This window comes from Ovis aries, chromosome 25, assembly GCF_016772045.2.
Source record: "Ovis aries strain OAR_USU_Benz2616 breed Rambouillet chromosome 25, ARS-UI_Ramb_v3.0, whole genome shotgun sequence".
In the NCBI taxonomy this organism is placed as follows: Eukaryota; Metazoa; Chordata; class Mammalia; order Artiodactyla; family Bovidae; genus Ovis; species Ovis aries.
In genome coordinates, this window is record NC_056078.1 from 237097 (window position 1) to 260448 (window position 23352).

General features: G+C 46.9%; 1 protein-coding gene across 1 annotated transcript; it reads left to right on the plus strand.

The window, feature by feature from the left end:
- Positions 1 to 7108: 7108 nt before the first annotated feature.
- Positions 7109 to 22804, plus strand: RHOU (ras homolog family member U). Its single transcript, XM_027962171.3, has 3 exons — positions 7109 to 7501; positions 9035 to 9093; positions 14386 to 22804. The coding sequence occupies exons 1-3, from the start codon at positions 7249 to 7251 to the stop codon at positions 14839 to 14841; spliced, it is 768 nt and encodes a 255-aa protein (XP_027817972.1). The 5' UTR covers positions 7109 to 7248; the 3' UTR covers positions 14842 to 22804.
- Positions 22805 to 23352: the final 548 nt, after the last annotated feature.

The following is a 23352-nucleotide window of genomic DNA, read 5'->3' on the forward strand; positions in this document are numbered from 1 at the left end:
TGTCTCTGCTTTTGAATATGCTATCTAGGTTGGTCATAACTTTCCTTCCAAGGAGTAAACGTCTTTTAATTTCGTGGCTGCAATCACCATCTGCAGTGATTTTGGAGCCCCCCAAAATAAAGTCAGCCACTGTTTCCACTGTTTCCCCATGTATTTCCCGTGAAGTGATGGGACCAGATGTCATGATCTTAGTTTTCTGAACACTGAGCTTTAAGTCAACTTTTTCACTCTCCTCTTTCACTTTCATCAAGAGGCTTTTTAGTTCCTTTTCACTTTATGTGAAGAAAACTGAGCACTGAAGAATTGATGCTTTTGGACTATGGTGTAGGAGAAGACACTTGAGAGTCCCTTGGACTGCAGGAAGATCAAACCAGTCCATCCTAAAGGAAATCAGTCCTGGGTGTTCACTGGAAGGACTGATGCTGAAGCTCAAGCTCCAATACTTTGGCCACCTCATGCGAAGAGTTGACTCATTGGAAAAGACCCTGATGCTGGGAGGGATTGGGAGCAAGAGGAGAAGGGGATGACAGAGAATGAGATGGCTGGATGGCATCACTGACTCAATGGATATGAGTTTGGGTAAACTCTGGGAGTTGCTGATGGACAGGGAGGCCTGGCATGCTGCGATTCATGGGGTTGCAAAGAGTCGGACATGACTGAGCGACTGAACTGAAGTGAATTGAACATGAGAAGCCCCATATGGCCCCTCTCCTTCCCAAATGTAACAATTATCCTCAATTACTTTGCTATCTAACACTGTTTACTTCTGCCCATTTCTTTAGAAATGCAGTTTATTGCATATACATCAAATTCAATAGTTTACTTTTTTTTTTTTTTTGGTGTCTGGCTTCTTTCACTTCTCTTTCTATTTGTGAAGTTCATTATTGTCCTTGTATTTATCTGTAGTTCACTCATTTTCTTTACTAAGTAGTAATAGCATAAATTACAAAATTACCCCATGCATTTACTGTTTTCGACATTTAGATAATTTCCAGTTTGAGCTCTCATAAAGCTGCTGTTGAACATACGGGCGCATGCACAGAAACACATGGTGCACAGGCAGAGCCGTGAGCAGAAATCGTTTCCGACACGAAGCATTTCATAGTTGGTAGATGACCTTCCACACTCTTTCCTGGAAACCCTGTGTGTCCAGGAAGCCCTGTGTGTCCTGGGCTGCCTAGACGCCAAATACAAGCAACTTGGATCCCTGGGCCACCACTTGGAAGGGCGCTGCCTTGGAGAGCCATTTGATCTGCAGTGGATTTTGCGTGACTAAAGATTCGCTCCTATGTTTCTAGACATCAAGATTTTGAGTTTATTTATCACTCTAGCACAGCCTGGCCTAATCTGACCAATAGAAACAATATAAACATTTCTTTTCAGAAGTATCTTTTACAATCAAAATTAATGATTGATTTTCACATCTGAAATTTTCATCAAGTTAATGGGAACTCTTGTTGAGTTAAAAAAAAAAATCATTTATTCTAGTCACCAACAAGCAAGTGACAAAAGAACATCTGGAGACAAGGCACTAATTTCAATATGTGGGACCACGTCTGTGGTCCCTTACCATAGTAGTAGCTGATGGGAGAATCTGGGGTCAGTGATTCATGACAAAGCTGGTGGTCTGGTGACAGTTATATGATTCTCTCATCTTCTCTAGTGAGAAACGCCACATTATTTTCTTTGTCAAATATTTTCCCCTAGGCTGGCATCCCTGGTGGGAAAAAAAAGCACTGTGGATGGGTACACTCAGGGCTCAGTCAGGAAAACAGCCCTTCCAAGGTATAGGGTGAAGGAAGGAAGATTTCACAAGCCTTAGAACTGCAGGAGAGAGGGAAACAGCCACTAAGCCTGTCCAGCTGAATCTGGGACAGGGCTCCAGCTGCAGCTTTCGAGAAAACCCAGTTGTCCTGAAGATGTGGGCACCAGGGGAGCCATGAAAGGGAACTTAGGGTATGCTGAATTGGGGGCGTACCCTCTATGGTTCCTGTGAGCTTAGGCTGCTGTGAGCACAACAAGGCGGGCACAGAGCTGGAGGAGAATGAAGGCTCGTCGGGCCCTCTGAGCCTGTCTGCCACCACGTGCAGCCCTATTATGGTCCTCCACTTCCCAATCCCCTGGATGGTCCTATCACTGTACAGCCACAGCCTGGAACACACAGTGCAGGATGCTCTGGGGAACATGAGCCCAACCTCAGATGGAAACAGGGGGCCCTTTTGGCATTAGACAACCCAGCTAAGAATCTTTAGTTGATGAGAAGTAATTTTCTTTTTCTTCTTATGTGGCTTTTCAGATCCTAATTCCTCAACCCAGGATTGAACCTGGGCCCTCGGCAGTGAATGTTCAGAATCCCAACCAGTGGACCACCAGGGAACCCTGGAGAAATAATTTTCTAACTAGCAGTCTCTTACAAGATATTTAAAAAGTAGGGCAGTGGTGAAGCAAAGAAGTTTCCTTCAGAGATGAACAGGTCCTAGGTCAACAGTGATGGCTTGGAGAAAGGGCAAACACTTATAGCTACACAACCCACTAACATGAAAGATCCAGTAACTACAGGCTTCTGATTTGGTTCTTTGCTGTTATTTATTTATGGAAGATGGGTAAGTAGTGAAAAGTTACAAATAGTAAAAACAACAACAACAACAAAAACCCTTTATATTGAGTTTGATAATGGAAATTATACCCTGGCCAGGAATGTATTAATCAAAAAGTTATTTTAACTTATTTCTTGAATACGTTAAAAGATGGGTGAAAGGTATACAGTATAAAGTTTCTACTATATTAGTACCAAAATAAAAATTTATGATATTAGCACATTTGAAAATTTGCTAGTAGAACAGGTAAAAGAGCTTTATTTTAAAAAAAAATACAAGAAAATGTGGTGGGGATAAAGAGTTTAGTGAAGCAAGGGTCCTGCTTTTTAGGCGATTAAGAGCAAGTGTGAGTAGGTTACGTCAACAAAGTGCTATGACAGGGATTAAGCATAAACGCACCTTCCTAAGGGCATTGGGTCACACTCCCCAGAGGAGGTAACATTTGAACTGAGACCCATGTGGTCAACATTAGCAGGTGAGAGGAAGAGCGGGAGGCTTGCAGGCTCTCAAGCGTTGGAGAGGTGCCCAGGTCCCTGGGGCCGCGGGGGGTGGGGTAGGTGGGGGTGGATGGGTGTCAGTGGGGATGGGGTGGATGCTGGAAGACCCAGAGGAGGAGCTCCAGTGTGGTGGGTGAATGTATACAGCTGGGCTGGAGAGCTACGTAGGCACCAGATCTTAAAAGTGGAAAAAAATTTTTTTTTTCCCACAAATGACAGCATTTCCCAAACTTACCAGATACAAAGGAAACATTGCACAAACTGAGCCATCCTGGTAGATACAGATGGGAGTACAGGAGGGGTAAGGCGTCCTCAGAGAGTGGAGAAATGGTCTTTCTTATTAATTGCTGCAGGACTCATGTGTTCTCAAAATATTTTATAAAAGCATAAAACAGAAAACAGTAGCCTACTATTTTCCTTGCATGATGTAAATTGTGGGGTATAAAGATGAACAAAATAAAGTTCCTGACCTCTTGGGGCTTGAAAGGGAGATAGACAGTAAACAAACAAGAAAATACATTAGATGATCTATTGATTTATTGCAGGATTCACTGATTGACTGTACACTTGGAGGGGCCTCCCACAGCCCTGGTCTCAGTCAGCACTGAGTTCTAGCACCCCACCCCCCACCTTTGGACTTGATACCATGGGCTGCAGAAGAGCCTACTAATAGTGAACAATTAGTTCTGGGAATTTTAGGTAAGGCTGCAGGGGGTTGATTAAATTGGATCTAGAAAGATGGGCCAAAACAAGTGGAATGGGACAATACGTGACATAAAAAAGGGAACAAATCAAAGTCAGTGGCTACGGGATACAAAAACTACCATATGGCTGAAGGCAGGGGAGACCCACATTTTGTAGGGCCTGAAGCTGATCACATTTGGGGCCTTATTTAAGAGAAAGGATAAACATTTAAGAATAGAAAATTAGGTACAAAAATATTGATTTAAAATGAGACATGCGTCACAACAAGCTATGCAATTTAAAAGGCCAACAGACACCATAAACTTTAAAAGCATCCAGAAGAAAACATTTAATAAACCTCCTGACACACATGGATCACACTTTTTTCCCACATTTTTTGGCTGCACATCCTCCCCCAAACTTTACTGAGGGTCTAGATTACAGTGAAAAATTGTACATATTTAAGGTGTACAACTTGATGATTTGATGTGTGTATATATATATATATATATATATATATATAGTGAAATAGTCACCTGTGTGTGTGTTTGTTTTGAGAACACTCAGAATCCACACTTAGTAGATGTAAGGGTACAATACAATATTGCTAACTCTAGTCACATGGGTGTGCATTAGATCTCCTGAATGTATTCATCTTGCATAACTGAAACTTTGTGTTTCTGGAACACCACCTCCCCCACATCCCCCTGCTGCATGCCCTTTGACTACTTTCTCAATCCTATAATTTTGTAATATGTAGAGAACAATGAAAACCTATTTCACTTGCTGGTAAACTTGCTGTTTGTGGTCCTGAGATAGGTTTGCATCCTCACAAACACAGGAATCCACATTAATTTTATGTCATGTGATTTCCTTCAAAAACATATGGTGCCTGAATAAATGTACATGCTGCATTTAGAATTTACTCCTGCCAGGAACTTCCATTTTGACCAGCAGATCTTCCCAACGCAGGGATTGAGCTGGAATCTCTTACATCTCCTGCATTGGCAGGCAGGTTCTTTACCACTGAGCCACCACTGAAGTCCCTTATAACAATACTGTGTACTTTTTGATGGAAAGAATAGCCACAAACTAGTTTTTGGCTTCAAGAAACTACAGCCCAAACTCCAGAAAACCTCGTGTTTTCTATTGGAACCAGTGCTGGGGAAAGTGGGAAAGTCCAGATGGAAACCTGTAGGCACATTACTGGCCACCATTTCTATGCCCAGATGGCAAGAAACAAGGTAACTACACAGGGGAATCAAAAATCACACAAATACACCCCATCAGGTCAGGGCTGTGGAGAGGCAGGCCAGGTGCTCATTCTCTGGGTCAGGTAATTGCAATGTTGGTGCCTTGAATTTTGCTCCCTTGCCTCCTTCCTTGTCTGACTTTAGTGCCAGTTCTGTATCCATTAAACCCAAATGAAATGTCTAAGTTCACTTTCCTTGGCTTGATGAGCATGGTGTCCCCTGCCACATCAAAGCCATTCAATATGAGAAGTTAGAATTGAAACAACATTGGGCTTAGTTGGTAGTGATTAAAATATATGAATTTTTTTCATATAAATTTTTGTCAATTTTGCAAAATTGACAAAAATGTAACCATGTGTTCACACTGCTAGGGCGCCCAGGGAGGTTCTCCGCAAATGAGGGCCCTGAATTCAAGTCTTCAGGCTCTTGATAAATCCACTTCTGCATTCCCACCACAGCCACACTTCCAAGGCTCAACTTACTACTCTGGCTTGATTTTGCTTTAAGGACACTGGGTAAGAAAGAACTCAGGCTCCGGAGCCGGACTGCTTGAATCCTGGCACTGCCACTCCCTAGCTTGTGAGACCTCAGCATTTTATCTGTGCCTCAGATTTTCTCATCCTGTACCCATAAAATGGGCTTTCCAAATGGCTCAGAGGTTAAGAATGCGCCTGTAATGCAGGAGATCAGGGTTCAATCCCTGGGTCAGGAAGATCCCCTGGAGAAGGAAATGGCAACCCACTCCAGTATTCTTGCCTCAGAAATCCCACGGACAAGAGGAGCCTTGTGGGCTTTGGTCCATGGCGTTGGAAAAAGAGACAGGCACGACTGAAAGACTAACACTTTCACCCATAAAATGGTATAACTAATGATGAGATGACAGTAACTAGCTCATGCAGTGGAGAAAGCAATGGCAACCCACTCCAGTACTCTTGCCTGGAAAATCCCATGGATGGAGGAGCCTGGTGGGGTCGCTAAGAGTCCATGGGGTCGCTAAGAGTCCATGGGGTCGCTAAGAGTCAGACACACTGAGCGACTTCACTTTCACTTTTCACTTTCATACATTGGAGAAGGAAATGGCCACCCACTCCAGTGTTCTTGCCTGGAGAATCCCAGGGACTGGTGGGCTGCCGTCTATGGGGTTGCACAGAGTCAGACACGACAGAAGCAATTTAGCAGCAGCAGCAGCAGCTCATGCAGAGTACTTACCAGTGCTTATATCAGAGAGGCTCAACATTTATTAGTTGCTGTGATTTTTATTATCAGTATCACTATTCCTACTCACAGTATGAGCCTATTCTCATACCACAACATAAATCTCGGGGGAGCTTTGCGTCTAGACTATGCCCAGAAAGGTTTCCCTGTCTTTCCGATGGATTGTTGACTAAATATAGGAGGAAGGAGTCAGAGAAAAACGGATTTTTTCCCCCTAAATAATATCAATGTCACCAAATTACATTTACGTAGATGAAAGAATTGGGGCTATAAAGACATCTGTTGGTTCAGGGCATACTCAAGAGAAAGTCACACTAGCATTAACAGTGGACCTGCGTTCCTTTGCTCCCCAATGATAGAATACGTTAGAAGGACCAAAATCACACGATGGACTTCGGCTGCATAAAAGTTGCCTATTAACTCTGCCTCCTTCCGACGACGGCCCCCTCGGGTGGAGCGCTGTGGCCTGCGAGGCAGGGACCGCCGGGAGGAGGGGGCGCAGGGCCGGGAGGGCCAGGGCAGTCGGCCGCGTGGGCGCAGGAGGCGGGACGGCGAGCCCCTCGGCGGTGGCGGCAGTGTCGGCGCCGGGAAGCCGCCCTCCGTTGGCCTGGTTCCTCGGCACTGCCCAGACTGGGCATCTGGGGTTCCCCCGCAGGTGTCCAGGTCCCTGCCTCCGGTCGCGTCCCGCCCCAGCGCGCGCGGCTCCGGCTCTAGCGCCCCGCGCGGCGCTCAGACGGGGGCGCTGTGGGCCCGACGCCCGGACCCAGCGGCCGCTCCGCCTTCTCCCCGCGCCCGCCCCCCGCGCGCCGGGCCGCCGGGAAGCAGGAGGAGACAGCGCCGGGCCCCGCGCCGCGCGGTCCGCAGTCCTCAGCCGCAGGACGGAGCCGGCGCCGCCTGCGCCTGAGCCCCGCCGGACCTACCCGACCGCCTTTGTCTGCGCCGCGCGGCCGCAGCCGCGGCCCTCGAGTCGGGGACGGCTCCCCCCGCGGCTCGCGCGGGCCGATGCCCCCGCAGCAGGGGGACCCCGCGTTCCCGGGCCGCTGCGAGGCGCCGCCCGTGCCGCCCCGCCGGGAGCGCGGGGGCCGTGGGCCCGGGGCGCCGGGGGGCCGGGGGCGCGCGGGCGGCGCCGAGGGCCGCGGCGTCAAGTGCGTGCTGGTCGGCGACGGCGCCGTGGGCAAGACCAGCCTGGTGGTGAGCTACACCACCAACGGCTACCCCACCGAGTACATCCCCACCGCCTTCGATAACTTCTCGGGTGAGCGGGGCCGCGGGGGGCGGGGCGGGGGAGGCCCCGGGGCACACAGGGCCGCCCGAGCGGGGTCCTGTCCCGGGCGCGGGGAGCCGAGGGGTGCGGGCGGCGCGGTCGCGCAGGTCGCGCCCGGGTGGCCGGGTCGGTTTCCTGCGCGGAGCGGTTGCGTCAGGCCGCCGCTGCTGGCGCCGCTGCTGGCTTTCGATCGGAAGGTGACGCGCAGGTGCCATTACCTGTGGCCCGAGGGTCGGTCTTTTCCAGTCAGCGGCTCCTCTTCCGAGGGCGTCTCCACTTTCAAGAGCCGCGGAGAGCAGGGACAAGAGTGGATGTAGTGAAAACGGCACTGGAGGCGCTGGGGAAGGCTGAGTTTTGGATTAAGCCCGGATAGTAAAGACGACTTCTTGCCTCTGAGTCCCACCGCCCCCGTTGGCTCTGTTTTTGATTTTTAGCGTCGTTTCAGTATCTCTTAAGCTCCTGAAAGCGCTTATGTATGCGATGCTGTGTCATTTGGTTTGTAGCCACCAAGATAAAGTAATCTTTCCTCTTGATTTTTCAAGGCTTCTTGAAATTTATGAAAAAGTTAAAATCCATGGAAGCTAGAGTGAAATGCTTTCTCTTGTTCTTAAAAAAAAAAAAAAAAAGAAAGAAAGAAAAGAAATTCGTGGTCTTTCAGAAAGTTTTGATGGCAAGGACTTGCTTTCATCTACCTGGAAGGCACCCTAGATAAAGCAGTGCTGTGCTGGTGGGTTTCCCACCTAAACGATATTGTGTGTGTGTGTGTATGTGTGTGTGTGTGTGTGTATTTTAATCGCCTTCTTCAACTGAGTAGTACAAACATTTATAAACAATTTAGAAAGTTTATTGAGACAAAACTGAGTGCTTCATCAAATAGAGCACTCTGAGCAGCACTCTGATGCAGGCCCCTCCCCAGATACCCCAACCTAGTGGAAAGGTGGACACGGTTTCCTTTTCTCGTTTAATCCTCTCTTTGAGCTGACATGGAGAGATAAGCAGTGCCCTCTTTTATAAACAGGACAATACTGGCAGCCTGTGTTTACACGTTCTCAAAATAAGCTACGTTTTTGTGACAGACCCCGAAGTCACCAAACATTTCCCAAGGGAAAACAGTTATTTGTGAGGTTTTCCTGTGATTTAAAACCATGAGGTTGGTTCCCGCTTAACCCCCCACCCGTGTTGTTTTTGCGTTTTTTGAAACATGTACCATAGGAAAATGAATCGTCTGGGGTTGGGAGAAAACTCAGACCCTTCCAGGGTGCCATCAAAGGCCCTGGGCCTCTCTGCCTCCTCTCAGGGCATGGAGTGAATTGCTGGCCCAGCAGGTTTGCATTAAAAAAAAAAAAAAAATGCTTCCAAGGAGTCTCCTTGTTTTAGGCAAGTCTTGATTTTGTTGGGGACTCAGAATAGGAGCTGAAGGGTTTGGAGTGAGAGTGGTCATACAAACTAAAATTATTGTTCTTCTGGAAAGGGTTAAAAGAGACCCTCCCCACTACTGACAGTCCTCTCGGTCTTATTTTTAAGCTGTGGTTTCCGTGGATGGACGGCCTGTGAAACTCCAGCTCTGTGACACTGCAGGACAGGTCAGTATCACATCGCTGCTCAGTGCTGGGCAAGAACAGTGCCTTTTAAAGGCCTTCAAATACTGCCCCCTCTCCTTTACTGGGCCATTCTAGAGCCCCACCCCCACCTCACAGAGGGTGGATGTGGCAGGGAGAGAGCTCCACACCAATAAAACAGGGTTTGGCACTGCTCCTTGTGGGCAGGACAAGGGAAACAGGGTCAAGAGCGGTTCTTATCTTCTGGGAGTTTCTGATCTTATTTACTTTCTGGTTTTTATTAAAAATTGTCAATGATGCTTTGTACTCATTTCTCAGAGTAAGTTGGCAATGCCTTATAATCATTTTATTAAAGGTCAACAAGCCAAATTCTTAAGATATTGACTCAAGAAAAAGATGGAGTTCATGTCAGTAAGTGTTAATATTTCCTTTCCTAACCTGGAGGAATGAATGAACTGGGACTTGGTCCTTCAGAATCGTGAACATTTATTTTTGTCTTGAGGGCAGGCACTTGGATGAGACAGCCAGGCATGAGGAGGGCTCAGTATGAAGTCCCCTCTGGGGTGTCTCAGATGAGCCGGGGGGCTCCAGTTTCCCTGCATGGTGCTAACATCACTGAATTCTCGCTGTGCCCTCTGAGAGCCCAGGATCTGTCTTTGTTGTTGCTTAGTCGTTAATGTTGTTGTTTAGTCATTGTTTAGTCCGACTCTTCGTGACCTGTTGGACTGTAGCCCACCAGGCTCCTCTGTCCATGGAATTTCCTAGGCAACAATACTGGAGTGGATTGCCATTCCCTTCTCCACAGGATCTTCCCTACCCAGGGATCAAATCTGCATCTCCTGCATTGCAGGTGGAGTCTTCCCCGCTGAGCCATCACAGAAGCCCCTAGGGTCTGTCTTTAGAGCTTGCCAAAGCCACAGTTAATAAGCAGGTAGTTTCTCCAGTGCTTGCTAGAGTTTGAGAAAGTGCTGCGGTAATTTATCAACAGATAAAAGTGTCCACTTCCTTTCTAAGATGTCATATGACCACCTACACTTAAGAAGTATCTGACTTTCCAGTGTCCCTAAGAGCCTCCTCCAAACCAGGGCTTCTTAGTCACTTGCCCACTGCGGGACAGCAAGTTCAGCGCTTTGTTTTTCAAACTTCAGGGTGACACAAGACTGGGCAGCCTCGATCCCCAGCTGAACATTGGTTTGGCAGTGGCCACAGGGCGCATGTCATAGCCCAGATTCCTCTGCTGTCTCCTTGCCCTTCTACTGGAGCAGGAAAAAAATGAAGAATCGACCAATCTCTATTTTATTGCATATGGAAGAGAAAAATCAAAGAACACGTATCCTTCTAATAATCTTTCTGGATGCCCTGCTACTATTTATAATTAAAGCTTAATTGCTTTGTGTAAATCAAGAATATTTTTCGTACCTTGGGTCACATTTTCTGATCTTTACAATGAGGGTTGGGTAGCCCCTCAATAAACAGAGGCCTCCCTGCTGAAGCAAGAAGTGGCAGTTAAAGAGTCCGAGAGTAAGAAGAAGGCAGGAAAACTCAAGAAACCAAAGGGCATGCCTATGTGGGGCCCTTTAGGGAGGAGTAGACAGCCCAGTGCCGGCAGCTCCCCACCACTGGCTCACCTGTCAGCTCTGATGGCAGACACAGCTTCCTGGGCTGGAGTTCCCTGGCTCATGCCTGGTTGGTGCCTGGCCCATAGTGGACTTTGCTTGTGTTTGTAGACTGGATTGATAAATAAATGGAGTTCTGGGTCCTGCAGGATGCAAGCTTAAGTCATGGCTTGTCCCTTGACGGACTCTAGTCCATGGGGGAAGACAAACCACTTAGTCTTGGATTGGCCAAAATGTTCATTTGGATTTTCCAGTAGGCACTTACAGAAAAACCCAAATGAACTTCTTAGCCAACCCAATAGAACTTATGAAGAAATCAACGAGGTTACAGGAGGAGGAAGGCGACTTCGGTTTGAGGGACAGGATGGGTAGACCAGGAGAAAAACCTCTGAGCAGTTTTGGAAGAGGACTAGGACTTTTACCAGGAACACTTTGTAGAAATGATCCTGAATTATCAAGGAAGAATTTGATTTTTTTCTTTAATAGGATCTGTTTCAAAGTTAAGGAATCACAAGAATCATTTTAGAAATGGTTTCATGAAAAAGCTTATAATTTGGGAAATGAAAAGATTTCAGTGCAAGTTGGTACACTTTGGTTTATTTGGAAATTTTCCTTCTGGTCTCTCAGCAGTGTTTTTGTTGAGATTCACTGTATTTCTTACCTGATGGAGTGGTTAGTATGCCTAATAGTGTAATGTGTGAGGTCACCATCTACAGATTTATGGAAAACCACATCTTCAAAAAACCATCTTCAAAACTATGAAAAATACACAGCCACGGCTTTCCTGGTGGTCCAGTGGTGTAAGACTCTGTGCTCCCCATGGAACTTTGCTCAGTGTTATGTATCAGCTTGGATGGGAGGGGGGTTGGAGGGAGAGTTGATACACATATATGTATGGCTGAGTCCCTTCCCTGTTCACTTGAAACTGTCACAACATTGTTTATCAGCTATACCCCAATACAAGAAAACCAAAAAAATTTAAAGTTTGCGGAAAAAAAGACTTTGTACTCCCAATGCAGGGGGCCTACATTTGATCCCTGGTCAGGGAACTATATCCCACATGCAACTAAAGATCCTGCATGCCACAGCTACAACCCACAGTAGCCAAATAAATACAAATAAATTTTTAAAAAAATACACAACTGGTGAGATAAAGTCAGTTTTCTCCCGGCTCCCCAGCTATCAGTTAGTATTTGTTTGGATTGTTAGTAAAACTGGGCAAGGTGATAGTCTTTTCCTATCCTCCCTATTCCAGATCTGATAACCTCCCTTTTTAAGGGACTTGATTTGACACCTGCCATATTTCCTTAGTGTTGCCCCAGCCTGTGGTGGCACATCCCCGCAAGCAGTCATCATGGTAGCTTCCTGGGGATAAAGTGACTCAAGCTGCCTCCTTTCCAAACACCGGGAGAATGTGGACGCAGGTTGCCTGGGGATCAGACGTAAGTTTTACATAGCAACTGAGAGCTGGAAAAATAACTAGAAATTGCTTCTTATGCCTTGGGGCCTTTTTGTTGGGGGCCTGGTATGCATATAAAATGTTAAAAGTTTTTAACACTGGACTCATTATGGAAATTTCACTGTGATCAATTTCACTCCAGTGGAAATTGATCAGACTGCAAGAGCCTGTCCAATAGCAGGTGAAAACTCTTCAGCCTTCTGACTCATGAGGCACCTGGGAAAATCTTTATACTTTAAAAAAAAACAAACACCGGTTGCTGCTAGACCAGCGCGGCTGTCCAGCAACCTGTCAGCCCCACCCAGCCCTACCCTAAACCCCAGGCAAATCTCTAGGTCTCAGAACTAGTTTCTCTAAGGGTCCATTCCAATTGGACTCGTCACACGTACGTGTGCGGCATTTATTTCTCCAAATAGCTAAGGTTTCTGGTCAGGCAGTGAGCAGCAGGGTTTAGTTTCTGCTTTGCTTCCTGAGTCCGTCAGCCAGAACCTCCACAAGTCTGGAAGCCAAGTTACCGAAGCCATGTCCCAAGGTCCAGGGCTGTGTTTGCTTTTCTTTTTATTGATAATGCAACCCCAGATCCAGGGCCTGGCCAGGCATGATGCCTGCCAGCAGTGAGGGTAGAGACTGTCCTGTGCTGCTTTCTTGCAGGCCTCTAGGAACAGAGGGAGTGTCTCATTAGAAGATCTTCGGGGCTGGGCTGTTGGCCACCTGGTTGGGTTTCTGTGTTTCTTCTTTCAGCACAAAGTTGGCACTGAGAAATCCAGGACTTTTTTTTTTTTTCTTCTTCTTCTTCTTCTTTTTGACTTTTGCATATAGAAGGTGGAGAATTGGCAGTGACATGGTGAGATGCCATATTCCTTCCTAAGGATTTAGCTGGTCAACTTCAATATTGTCACTTGGTTGTTGCCCTATAAACTGAAATACAGGGCCTTAGATGAGGCACGTAAACTCAAAAGATCCAGGCTTTCTTCATCCCTAGAAAAAGTCGACAGATGCAACAAAACATGCACGTAAATAATAGTTTGTAAATAATCGTAAGAGCTTCCCATGTGGCTCAGTGATAAAGAATCTGCCTGCCAGTGATGAGCCACAGGAGATGTAGGTTCAATCCCTGACTTGGGAAGATCCCCTGGAGGAGGGCATGGCAACCCACTCCAATATTCTTGCCTGGAGAACCTCATGGGCAGAGGAGCCTATGGGCTACAGTCCATAGGGTTGCCCAGATTCAGATGCAACTGAAGCCAGGTCGCATGCACACATGCATGTCCCTATAAGGACTGAGCCCATGTGTGTCTGTTCCCAACCAAATCCCCTAGGTCTGGTGTCTAGTGTCCAGCGTCCTGTGTGTGTCTCTGTTAGTGAATGCGCACAGTGAGGCACTCAGCAGGCTGATGGTTGGTTTATATAATCAACTCTGACTTATCCATTCAGTTCTTTATCCTTTGGAAGTAGGATGGGTATGCCTTTTCTTTGGTCCTTTATCTTCCCAAAGCATCATTCCTGGAGGCCTCCTGGGGTTTGTGGAGAGAAAAGGGGAGAGAAAGTAAGAGAAAAGGAAGGAGGGAGGAAAAGATAAAGTGAGATAAAAGGTGTATTCAGCAAATGTGAGAACATTCACTTGTGTTTTAAGTGACATTGAGAGGCGCACATTCTCTGGGTCGCTGTGAGAGTGTCCGTGCCTAGGTCCTCAATTCCAGTCCTGTGTCTGAGTCTCATGATTCTGCACCAAGTGTGCCCTGAGTGTGCCCTGGGTATGCATGGCACAGATGGGATGAAATGAGCCAGGCTCACAGCTGCCATGAGGATGGGCAGAGCTGCTGAGTTCACAGACTGTGGTTTCCTGGGGTCTGGGTGAAGCCCTGAGGATCAGTGTGGGTACCATCTGCATTTTAAAAGCATGGCTAAGTACCAGAGTTGAAGCCGTAAGTCTGAGTTACTCTAGCCTGAAGGCTAGAAAAGGAGATTTTATTTTGAAAATCCATCTAATATAAGGACTTTTTCTACAGTAACTTGCAAGTAGGTCCTGAGCAGTGAGGAAGGTTTTTGGGCAAGTTTTGCAGACCTGGGAGTGAGGCCCCACTTGGCAGCAGGGGCCTTCATAGGGCTCTGGTTCTTCCTTCCACCACCTGTGGGCTTTCTGTTACCTGCCAGACCCTTTCCAGAAAAATGTTCAAATGGTCTCTCTGCTGATGAGAACTGATGTAAAAGATAACATTTGGGTGCTTGACTCCCTTGTAGGATGAGTTTGACAAGCTCCGGCCTTTGTGCTACACCAACGCTGACATCTTCCTCCTGTGCTTCAGTGTCGTGGGTCCCTCCTCCTTCCAGAACGTCAGTGAGAAATGGGTGCCAGAGATTCGGTGCCACTGTCCCAAAGCCCCCATCATCCTCGTGGGGACACAGTCGGACCTCAGAGAAGACGTCAAAGTCCTCATCGAGCTGGACAAATGCAAAGAGAAGCCGGTACCTGAGGAGGCGGCCAGGTTGTGTGCCGAGGAGATCAAAGCCACCTCCTACATTGAGTGCTCAGCCTTGACTCAGAAGAACCTCAAAGAGGTCTTCGATGCAGCCATTGTAGCCGGCATTCAGTACTCGGACTCCCAGCAGCAGCCAAAGAACTCCAAGAGCAGGACTCCCGACAAGATGAAGACCTTGTCCAAGTCCTGGTGGAAGAAGTACTGCTGTTTCGTATGATGCTGATGGGGACCCCAGCGGGCTGTGTTCCGATAAAACCCACACTAGAGGCTATATTAGCTGACGTGACTCTTTTGACTGTGTAGGACCTGTGTAGCGAGTGCGTGTATATATGGATTATAGTAGGTGCTCCAATTTATGTTATTCTTTCTTGCCTTTGACCTTCTTGTTTGTTTGAGCTGAGGGATGAGATACGTATGCAAGATATCTTGAAGTACGTTAAGAATTTTTCATAACTCTGGAAATTTGTGAGCTTTAGACATTTTGATTAATTTATATCTAATATGAAAAAGGCACACCTCAGATCTGGGTGTCCAGAGTGAAAGTTTGCTATGAGACAACACACAGAAGAACAAAGAGGAAATGGTGTGGTTAGCCATCCCTTCACTGAAGGCTGGTCAGCGTAACTCAGCTTTGAAACCTTATACTTTTTTCCCCTGTGTTTTAAGGAAAAAAAATCAGAGGGAAAAAAAAAGGTTTCTGCCTGTAAAACCTCAAATCAGACACTTTGGTTATATTCTTTACCCCGTTGCTTAAGATTTAAAAACAACCAACAAAAAACATCCCACTGACAATGGTGCTGTGTAGACCAAAAAGGAAAAATTGTTGATGGGTTTTTTCATCCTGGGATCATGTGAACAGCCAGAATGCCATGAGGAGTACAGCGGTAGCCTGCAGCTCTCTTTTCTTTAGGGAACGACTCACATTGAGATCAGAGTGTGATGTTTGCTGTCATGCACATGAGCCAAGCTGCCTGAACCTCTGTGATGACAGCGCTCAGGGGACCTGCCTGGATTGGTTCTAAACTTCTGGGCCTTCCCTGCCCATCTGCAGGGAAATGAACAGTCTAGCAGGGCTGTAGCAGGCAGGTGTTTTGGGAAATGAAACAAAATGTCTTTGTTTTTTATTTTTAAGTCAGTCCAAAGGTACTTCTTTGTGTACACACATGAACACAGATATATATGTGGCTGTTCTTGCTGCCGATTCAGACTTTTAACTATGGAAAAAAAACGTGGCCACAGGAACAGCTGTGATGGAAGCCTGGCTTCCTCTTTTAACACTTTTTGGAACAGAACTCTTTTTATTGATATCTGAGATGTGATTCTAAGTGTATCTTCACACATTTTGGAGCCCATGTTAAAACATGTACATCTCTTTGAACCTATTTTAAAATTAATGCCTCTTGAAACCTACTAAATCCACAGACACCTCTCAGGGAGCTGGCAGCAGAGACTGTGCAGGTCAGGGGCCATGGAGTTGGCGGTGGCAGGGATCACAGTGCCCTTGCTCAGCACTTTCTACACTGTAGAACAGTCAGAAAACCACAGATTGTGACATATTTGTGTTGTTCCAGATGGTGGCTTTTAGGGCTTTATGTTCTGGAGGAAAAAAAGTGCCACATCCAGAGAGCAGTTTTACTCTGGGATGGGGTTGCTTCTGAGTTGCTGAGAAGTAGCCGAATGCATCGAGTTGTGATGTCAGGCTTGCACTGGTGATAAAGATCTACCAAAATCAGCCAGCAACTGGGGAAATTTCTCTAGTGCCAACAGGTAGAGGAGTTTATCTTTCTGTGGATCTTCTCCTTTTTATATTAAAAAAAAAATCCACTTTGTGTTTCTTCATATAAAAAGTAAATGATCAGGCTATACTTTAGGTTAGGGGCTTCTTTTTTTCTGTTAGTAAATAAAATTAACTAATTTCTTCATTTAAAAACTGAAATTTATACTGTTTACTATTTATTTTTCAGTACATTGAAATTGATATCATAGTTTCCTGAAGCATTTAGTTACAACCTGAGTGAATAAAATTACTTCATTTGTGGAAATGCCATAAACAGACCTAATGAAGTGCATCAGAAAAGCTTGGGGCTTGTCTCACCAACTCGTGAACCTCCCAGGTGGTGCTCTGCCTGCCATAGTGTGGAGTGGGGTAAAGGAGGGCTCTCTGACTGCTAAGTGATTTCAAACAGTATTTATATATTAAAGCAAATGTCATGGAGTACAATGCAAGTTAATTTTTAAGACCGAACACAAAACCTGAGAGAAATTTTATGCCTGTGACGGAATATGGGGCCATTCTTGGTCCCCTGGAGTGCGGAACCTTTGCCACCCTCTGCCTTTAGGACCACTGATGGCCAGTGGTTTGTGAGGAGCATCCTTGTGGCCTAGGTTTTAGAGCTTTTCTCAAGTGTTTTATTCTTAACTTAGCTTGATGCAGCCTGTCCCATTAGAGCTAAAAATCTAGAAGGTTGACATTGAAATGCAACAGGTTTTAATATGTTGCCAAATTTGTAAGAGTAAAGGTGGGATTGTAATTGATGTTTTCCTCCATTTTTACCTCATGATGAAAATGGAAACTTGGGCAGAAAATTTTTTTTTGGCTGCTCTTTGCAGTATGCAGGATCTTAGTTCCCCAACCAGGGATCGAACCCATCCCCTCTGCATTGGGAGTGCAGAGTCTTAACCCCTGAACTGCCAGGGAAGTCCCCAGAATTTTTTAAAAGTGTGTGCTTGAGTTTTTGATTTACTTCCAAGCTCAAGCATCATTAAATTTACAGGTTGATATTATTGCGTAGGAGACTATCAGAGTTGTGCTTTGGGAAATGCTTAGCATTAAGTTGGGCAGGCCAGTCATAATGTAACAATACAGGGTCCACCTTTTTCACCAAGTGTATGGAAATGAACCTTTTGTAATGTTAATTGCTGTGCCTGACAGACTTAAAGAGAAATCTCCGAGCTCTTACACAGGGCAGGTCATCTCCCCGAAGTCGTGCTTTTCTTTTTTTAAGCATAAATGATGTTGAGCAGAACACTCTCTTTGAAGACACTCTCCAGGTGGTAGCAAGCAAATTCTGACCTACAGCTCTTAGGGCACCTGCCTTTTCCACCAAAGAATTTCTCTGGGAGTGAAGAGAACATAAGACGCGTGGAGACGCAGGCCCCAGAGGTGTCCTGGGAACGTGTACCTGGCCAACATTAGGTGCCTGTTCAGGGTGGGGGGTGAGAATTCCAGGGCTACGTCTGACACGCGCAGCCTTTGGACCTTCATGTGTGAGGGGCCAAGTGCTGGCCTCCGTCCCTATTCTCAGAGCTGAGTCCAGGCTCAGAGCAGCGCTGAGTGTGGGGTGACGCTGAGGGCACAGAGGAGCCTTGGTTTCTTCCTGTGTGGACAGGGCTGCCCTGTTCACTGGGCTGTTGGTGTCCTGGATGACAGCATGTGTGCACATGTGGGGTGAACACCCAAGGGTTGCAGAGGCCATGGGTGCCCCGAGCCCACCAGCTTCATAGTGAAGGCCAGCAGGGCTCAGGATGCCTCATCTCCAGGGGCTGGACAGCACTCCTGGTCACCTAGTGAAGGACAGTTCCTTTGTTTTCCATGTGGCCTCTGATCCCAGGGTATGGTTCTTTTGTATCCCCTGACCAGTCAACCACAATGGACTGGAAAACTGGGCAGAGAGCAAATAAACCCACTGCCCATCTGCATGTGTTCAGAATGCTGAAAGGCAGCTAGCCTCCTGGCCTCCATGGGCAACATGACCCTTGCCCAGAGCAGCCTGGAAGCTTCTCCTCCCCCAGTCCCAGTCCCCCTTATCTGGGACAGGCCTTCCCAGGATACAAGGAGAGAGTTCCCAGTCCCTCAGAGGAGTTCAGAATGTCTTCACAGAGATGACCTGAAAGGAGGGGAGAAAAACTTTCTAAAATGAATATTAGCTGCAAAGGCCCTGAGGCAGAGCAATGTCTGGCCTGTCCTGGGGCCTGTACAGGCAGGGGGTTGGGGATGCCATGATCTCTGGGAGAGGCACTGGGCCAGAGGGGAGAGGAGGGCTGGGCCCTGCAGTCAGGCTGTTTGGGCTTGAATCCTGGTTCTGCTGCTTCCTGGTTGTGGTTCCTTAAGTAGCTTAACCTCCTAACCTCTCTGTGCCTAACCTGTCACGTCAGTACAGGGACAAGTGTGGCACCTGCCCCAGTGGCTGATGGGTTGTTGAATATAAAGGTTTCAGGGGCCCATAAGCCCCAGGAAGCACCCGCTGATTTTTTTTTAATGTCTTCTGGGCAAGACGCACAGTTGATTCAACTTGACAACTGGCCCCTAAAGGCTTTTATCTTCATCTCTTAAATTTTAGGAGGCTTACACTTTTTATGCTTAATAACAAATTCATTTTTCAATTTCCACTCATTTTTACAGAAGAGAGAAATACTTCAGTTACTCCAGGCACGTGGCACAGGGTGAATGGGTGGGGGGCAAATGTGCTGGCTCCTCACCCCTGGCTGGAAGGTGGCAAGACTCAAGACTATGATCACAGCACTGAGGTAGCCTGGGGTGTCGGGCGAGGCTGGCGAATGGGTGTGGGGCCCTGCATTCCCAATCAGGCTGGGCCTCCCTCCACCCGCTTCACTTGGAAAGGCCTTGCCCAGCCAAACACACTCTTGTTTTTGTGCTCTTTTGAACCATTTTTAGAACCTTTGTTTATTGGAGTTACCAACTGCAACACTCCCTGTCACCCCAGGGCGCACCCACCCCTCACAATGGAACCAGATCCTAAAGAGGCGGGTCTACGTATGAGGTGCATGGCTGGAAACAATGCTCGTCCTGAAAGGAGGCACATCCTGGGTAGCATCTCCTCCCAGTGCCCCTAATGCCCCATGGCCACTCCAGAATTAACTCACTGTAGGGGTTGTTATGTTACAAATGATTACAAACTCAGTGGCTTAAAAGAAAATGCAGATTTCTTACCTCTGCTTCTGGAGGTAAGATTCTGAACTGGGTCTTCCTGGCTGAAGCCAAGTAATGGCCAGGGCTAGGGTCCTATGTGCGGGTACAGGGGGACTCATCCTCTCTCTTATTGGAGCTCTGGGCTCACCTGTGTTCCTTGACTTGGGGGCTTCCTCCACCTTCAAAGCAGTGATGACCCGTCAAGTCCTCCTCATGTGGAATCCCGCTGACGCTCTGACCTCCCCTTCCACATCTTTTTGTATTGAGTTGACCCAGAGGGTCCAGGGTGATCTCATCTCAGGGTCAGGATGGGTGATCCTAATTCCATCTGCAACTTTAATCTCCTTTTGCTGTGTGACCCACCTGGTCACAGAATCCAAGGCTTAGGGTGTGGATATTTCTGAGGGCCATTCAGCTGACCACAGTTATCCTCTGTGTCATGGCTCCCCAGCACCCCATCCTCTGAGCCCCTGTGCTCACAACACACCAACATAGCCACTCACTGGTCCAAACAAGAAATCGGTCATCAGCCCAGACTCCCTTACCTGCATGTTCTCACCTGATGGGTCACCAGGTCCTGTCTGTTGGAAGTCATCCTCATTGTCCTCCCCTTTCTGCCACCAGGGAGCTACCACTCAGCACCCTCCTGACTGCTTCCTCCTGTCTCTTCCTCTAGCCCAGCCCATTTGGTTTCACTCCATGGCACCTGTGGGCCAGCAGGGACTTTTTTTTTTTTTTTTTTAATAAGAGAAGCTTTTCCTGACACTCCACTTCTAGCATTCATCTCCAAACATTTTATTACGCCTTCGAATTTTGCCAATCACACACGATAATATCTGCACTTTTACAATTTCTACCAAAATACATAGTGAAAAAGAACTCATGTTATTATAATTTTCAGGGCTTGGTGAATTAAAAAATGACTTTCATTTCATTTTGTGTTTAGTAACACTTTCAGTAGGTATCACATTAATCATAAAGCATCTACATATAATTGAAAAGTAGGAGAACATATAGGTGCTCGGAGTGTCTGTGGACCCTCCCATCCCATCACGAATGCCGCAGCTTCCCCAGGCTTTGTGGCCCTCGGGTGGCAACCACAGGCCTGAAGAGTCTCCCGCTCAGGATCTCAACTCCTATCTGCCTTGTATGTCCTGCCCCTGCCCCACCTGCTTCACACCCCAGTGCCCTGCTGCTGCTGCTGCTGCTAAGTCGCATCAGTCATGTCCAATTCTGTGCAACCCCATAGATGGCAGCACACCAGTCTCCTCCATCCCTGGGATTCTCCAGGCAAGAACACTGGAGTAGTTGCCATTTCCTTCTCCAGTGCATGAAAGTAAAAAGTGAAAGCGAAGTCGGGCAGTTGTGTCCAGCTCTTCGCGACCCCATGGACTGCAGCCTACCAGGCTCCTCCACCCATGGGATTTTCCAGTCAAGAGTACTGGAGTGGGGTGCCATTGCCTTCTCCTAGCTGAACCCTATACTCTTATGTGCCTGGACATCAGTGCATTCACCTCCACAGTGTGGAAACCCCCTCAAACATGTCTGTAAAATCAGTCCCTCCTCGGTCTCAGGGTTGATACCACCTTTTCTGAGGAGCATTCTGATGCCCCCTGCAGACTAGCTTCTACTGTCTCTCCGCAAAGTAGACATACTTTTGGGAAAACATATCAATCACATGTAGCTTGCTCTAGCCTTCAGAGAAGGTCCCCTCCACATGCTTTTACTCCTCAGATTAGGGCTCCCAGACACTGGACACATGGCCCTTCCTCCTACTTTGCCCTCTTCTCCCTGCTAATTGGTACGTGGATGACACCTGTTTTCCTTTTGCTGAACATAGACACAAGAATGAGACAAAAGCAAAACCCAATAAAGGACAGTCATGTGTGTGTGCATGTGTTCAGGTGTTAGGGATGCTATGATCTGTCACTGGTAGTTGAAGGCCAATGTGAAGATGGTCTCCAAGGATGTGAAGGGCAGGGCCTTCAGGGTGTCATCTTCATACTCAAATAAATTGATAAGTGAACACAAAGTGGAACTAGGCAGAGAGACTGGCTCCAAGGCCAACAGAACTTGGGGAACAGCTGCATGAATTCACAGCCACATGGAGAGGGTTCCTGGCAGGTGCTGACTGCAGTCTTGCTCCAGACGGGAGAAGGGGGTCCCCGGGCAATGTGGGCAGGATGCTCCTTGGCTTTACGAGTTGACAAAGGATGGATTTGCAGGTCATCCCTAGTTGGGTGAGAGCTGCTGAGGGGAGTGGTCAAAGACTGTGAATATTTCTGGTCCCACTGGCAAAAGGGCATCTCAGGAGGTCTCCAGATGGAGGGGACTGCACCCACCATACCAGCTACTTGACTTTCCAAGACAGTGCTTTGTCGTATTACTTCAGTTGAGTCAGTTCTGACCTGAACTTGGGAGAAAACGTATTGAAAGTGCTGATGTAATTATGTTTTGTCTTTGCCTAGTTTCACAGAAGGTGGAGAAACATTCTCCATAAGGCCCATTCTAGGACTTCCTCTCAGTCAAACAGCTGGCTGTGTAACATTAATTTAGCAGTCGGTGGTAGTCACTCCAGAAGCATCCCTGAGGGCACATGTCCTTCCTGTCCTGCTGCTCTGGAGCCTTTATGCTTTGAGCACAGTGAGAACTTAGACGCTTGTGTGGACCCCTTGGTACCCAAATTGTCTTCATAGTCTGAGCAGGTGCTGGGTAATAACCAGTTCAGGTGTTAATTTTAAGCTGGGAAGCAACATGTGGCTGATGGAAAGGGACTGTGGTGCTTGGAAGCAAATACCACACATGATGTTTTACCATGGGAATCAGGAAGCCTGATGCTACTGGATTTATATTTCACCAGATCCTGCTGGCTAGGCCTGAGTTCATTTTGAGTCTGCTGAAGTATCGAGAGAGGTACTTGTGGGGACTTAGAACCCTACTGTCTAAAGTGTCACCGACTGTAGCAATGACAACAGAAATAGTTTGGCTTGGGTTTATTTATCAAAGATTTAATTGGTAAAAAGCACACACACACACAATCACCTAGAACCCCCGGACAGTGCCCTCCACTCTGGCTTCCCCACACCCTCTCCTTACCTTTCTGAGTTCCTGCTTCTCATTCTGGATGAACTCTCAGTCCAGACCAAGGAGCCAGGAGGACTGTATACGGGCTTGTCTTGTTCATGAATGATGGAAACCAGATCTGGTGACTCATAAGTGGATTTTTAAAGCATTTATTTGATCAACACAATTTGCCTCCTCTGTCATTTTGTTTCAGGATCTGAGGGATGAAGATGGGTGTGGGGAGTGCTTGCCATTGGGACAACCTCCTGTGGTTGTTAAGACTGGTCCTTACCGAGGTTAGCTGGTCTTTGTGTTGGCAAGAACCAGGCCCTTGCCTGCACCACCTCACAATCACCTCCACACTGATGGGTGCTGAGCATCAAGTGTGTCTATTTCAAAATGGGGAAAAGTAGAAAGGGGTCAGTTATTGATTAGATAAACAACTGTTTAGGTGAAACAAGTAAATTTTTTTTTTTGAATCAAATAGTGGTAGAGGAGATCAGGGAACAGAGAGGGTTGATAAGAGGAGAAAATGTTTGGGTGATATTCTAATATCTGACAATTATGAAGGGCATTCATTTCTTGAGCATGAAGAATATTTTACTTATTTCCATAACCTGTCTAAATCTTCTCTAAATCACACTGTGATATAAATGAATACAGACATATAATACAATGTCTCTCCTAACCTCACATCACCCATGATGGGCACACATTAGATTAGCTGTTATTATA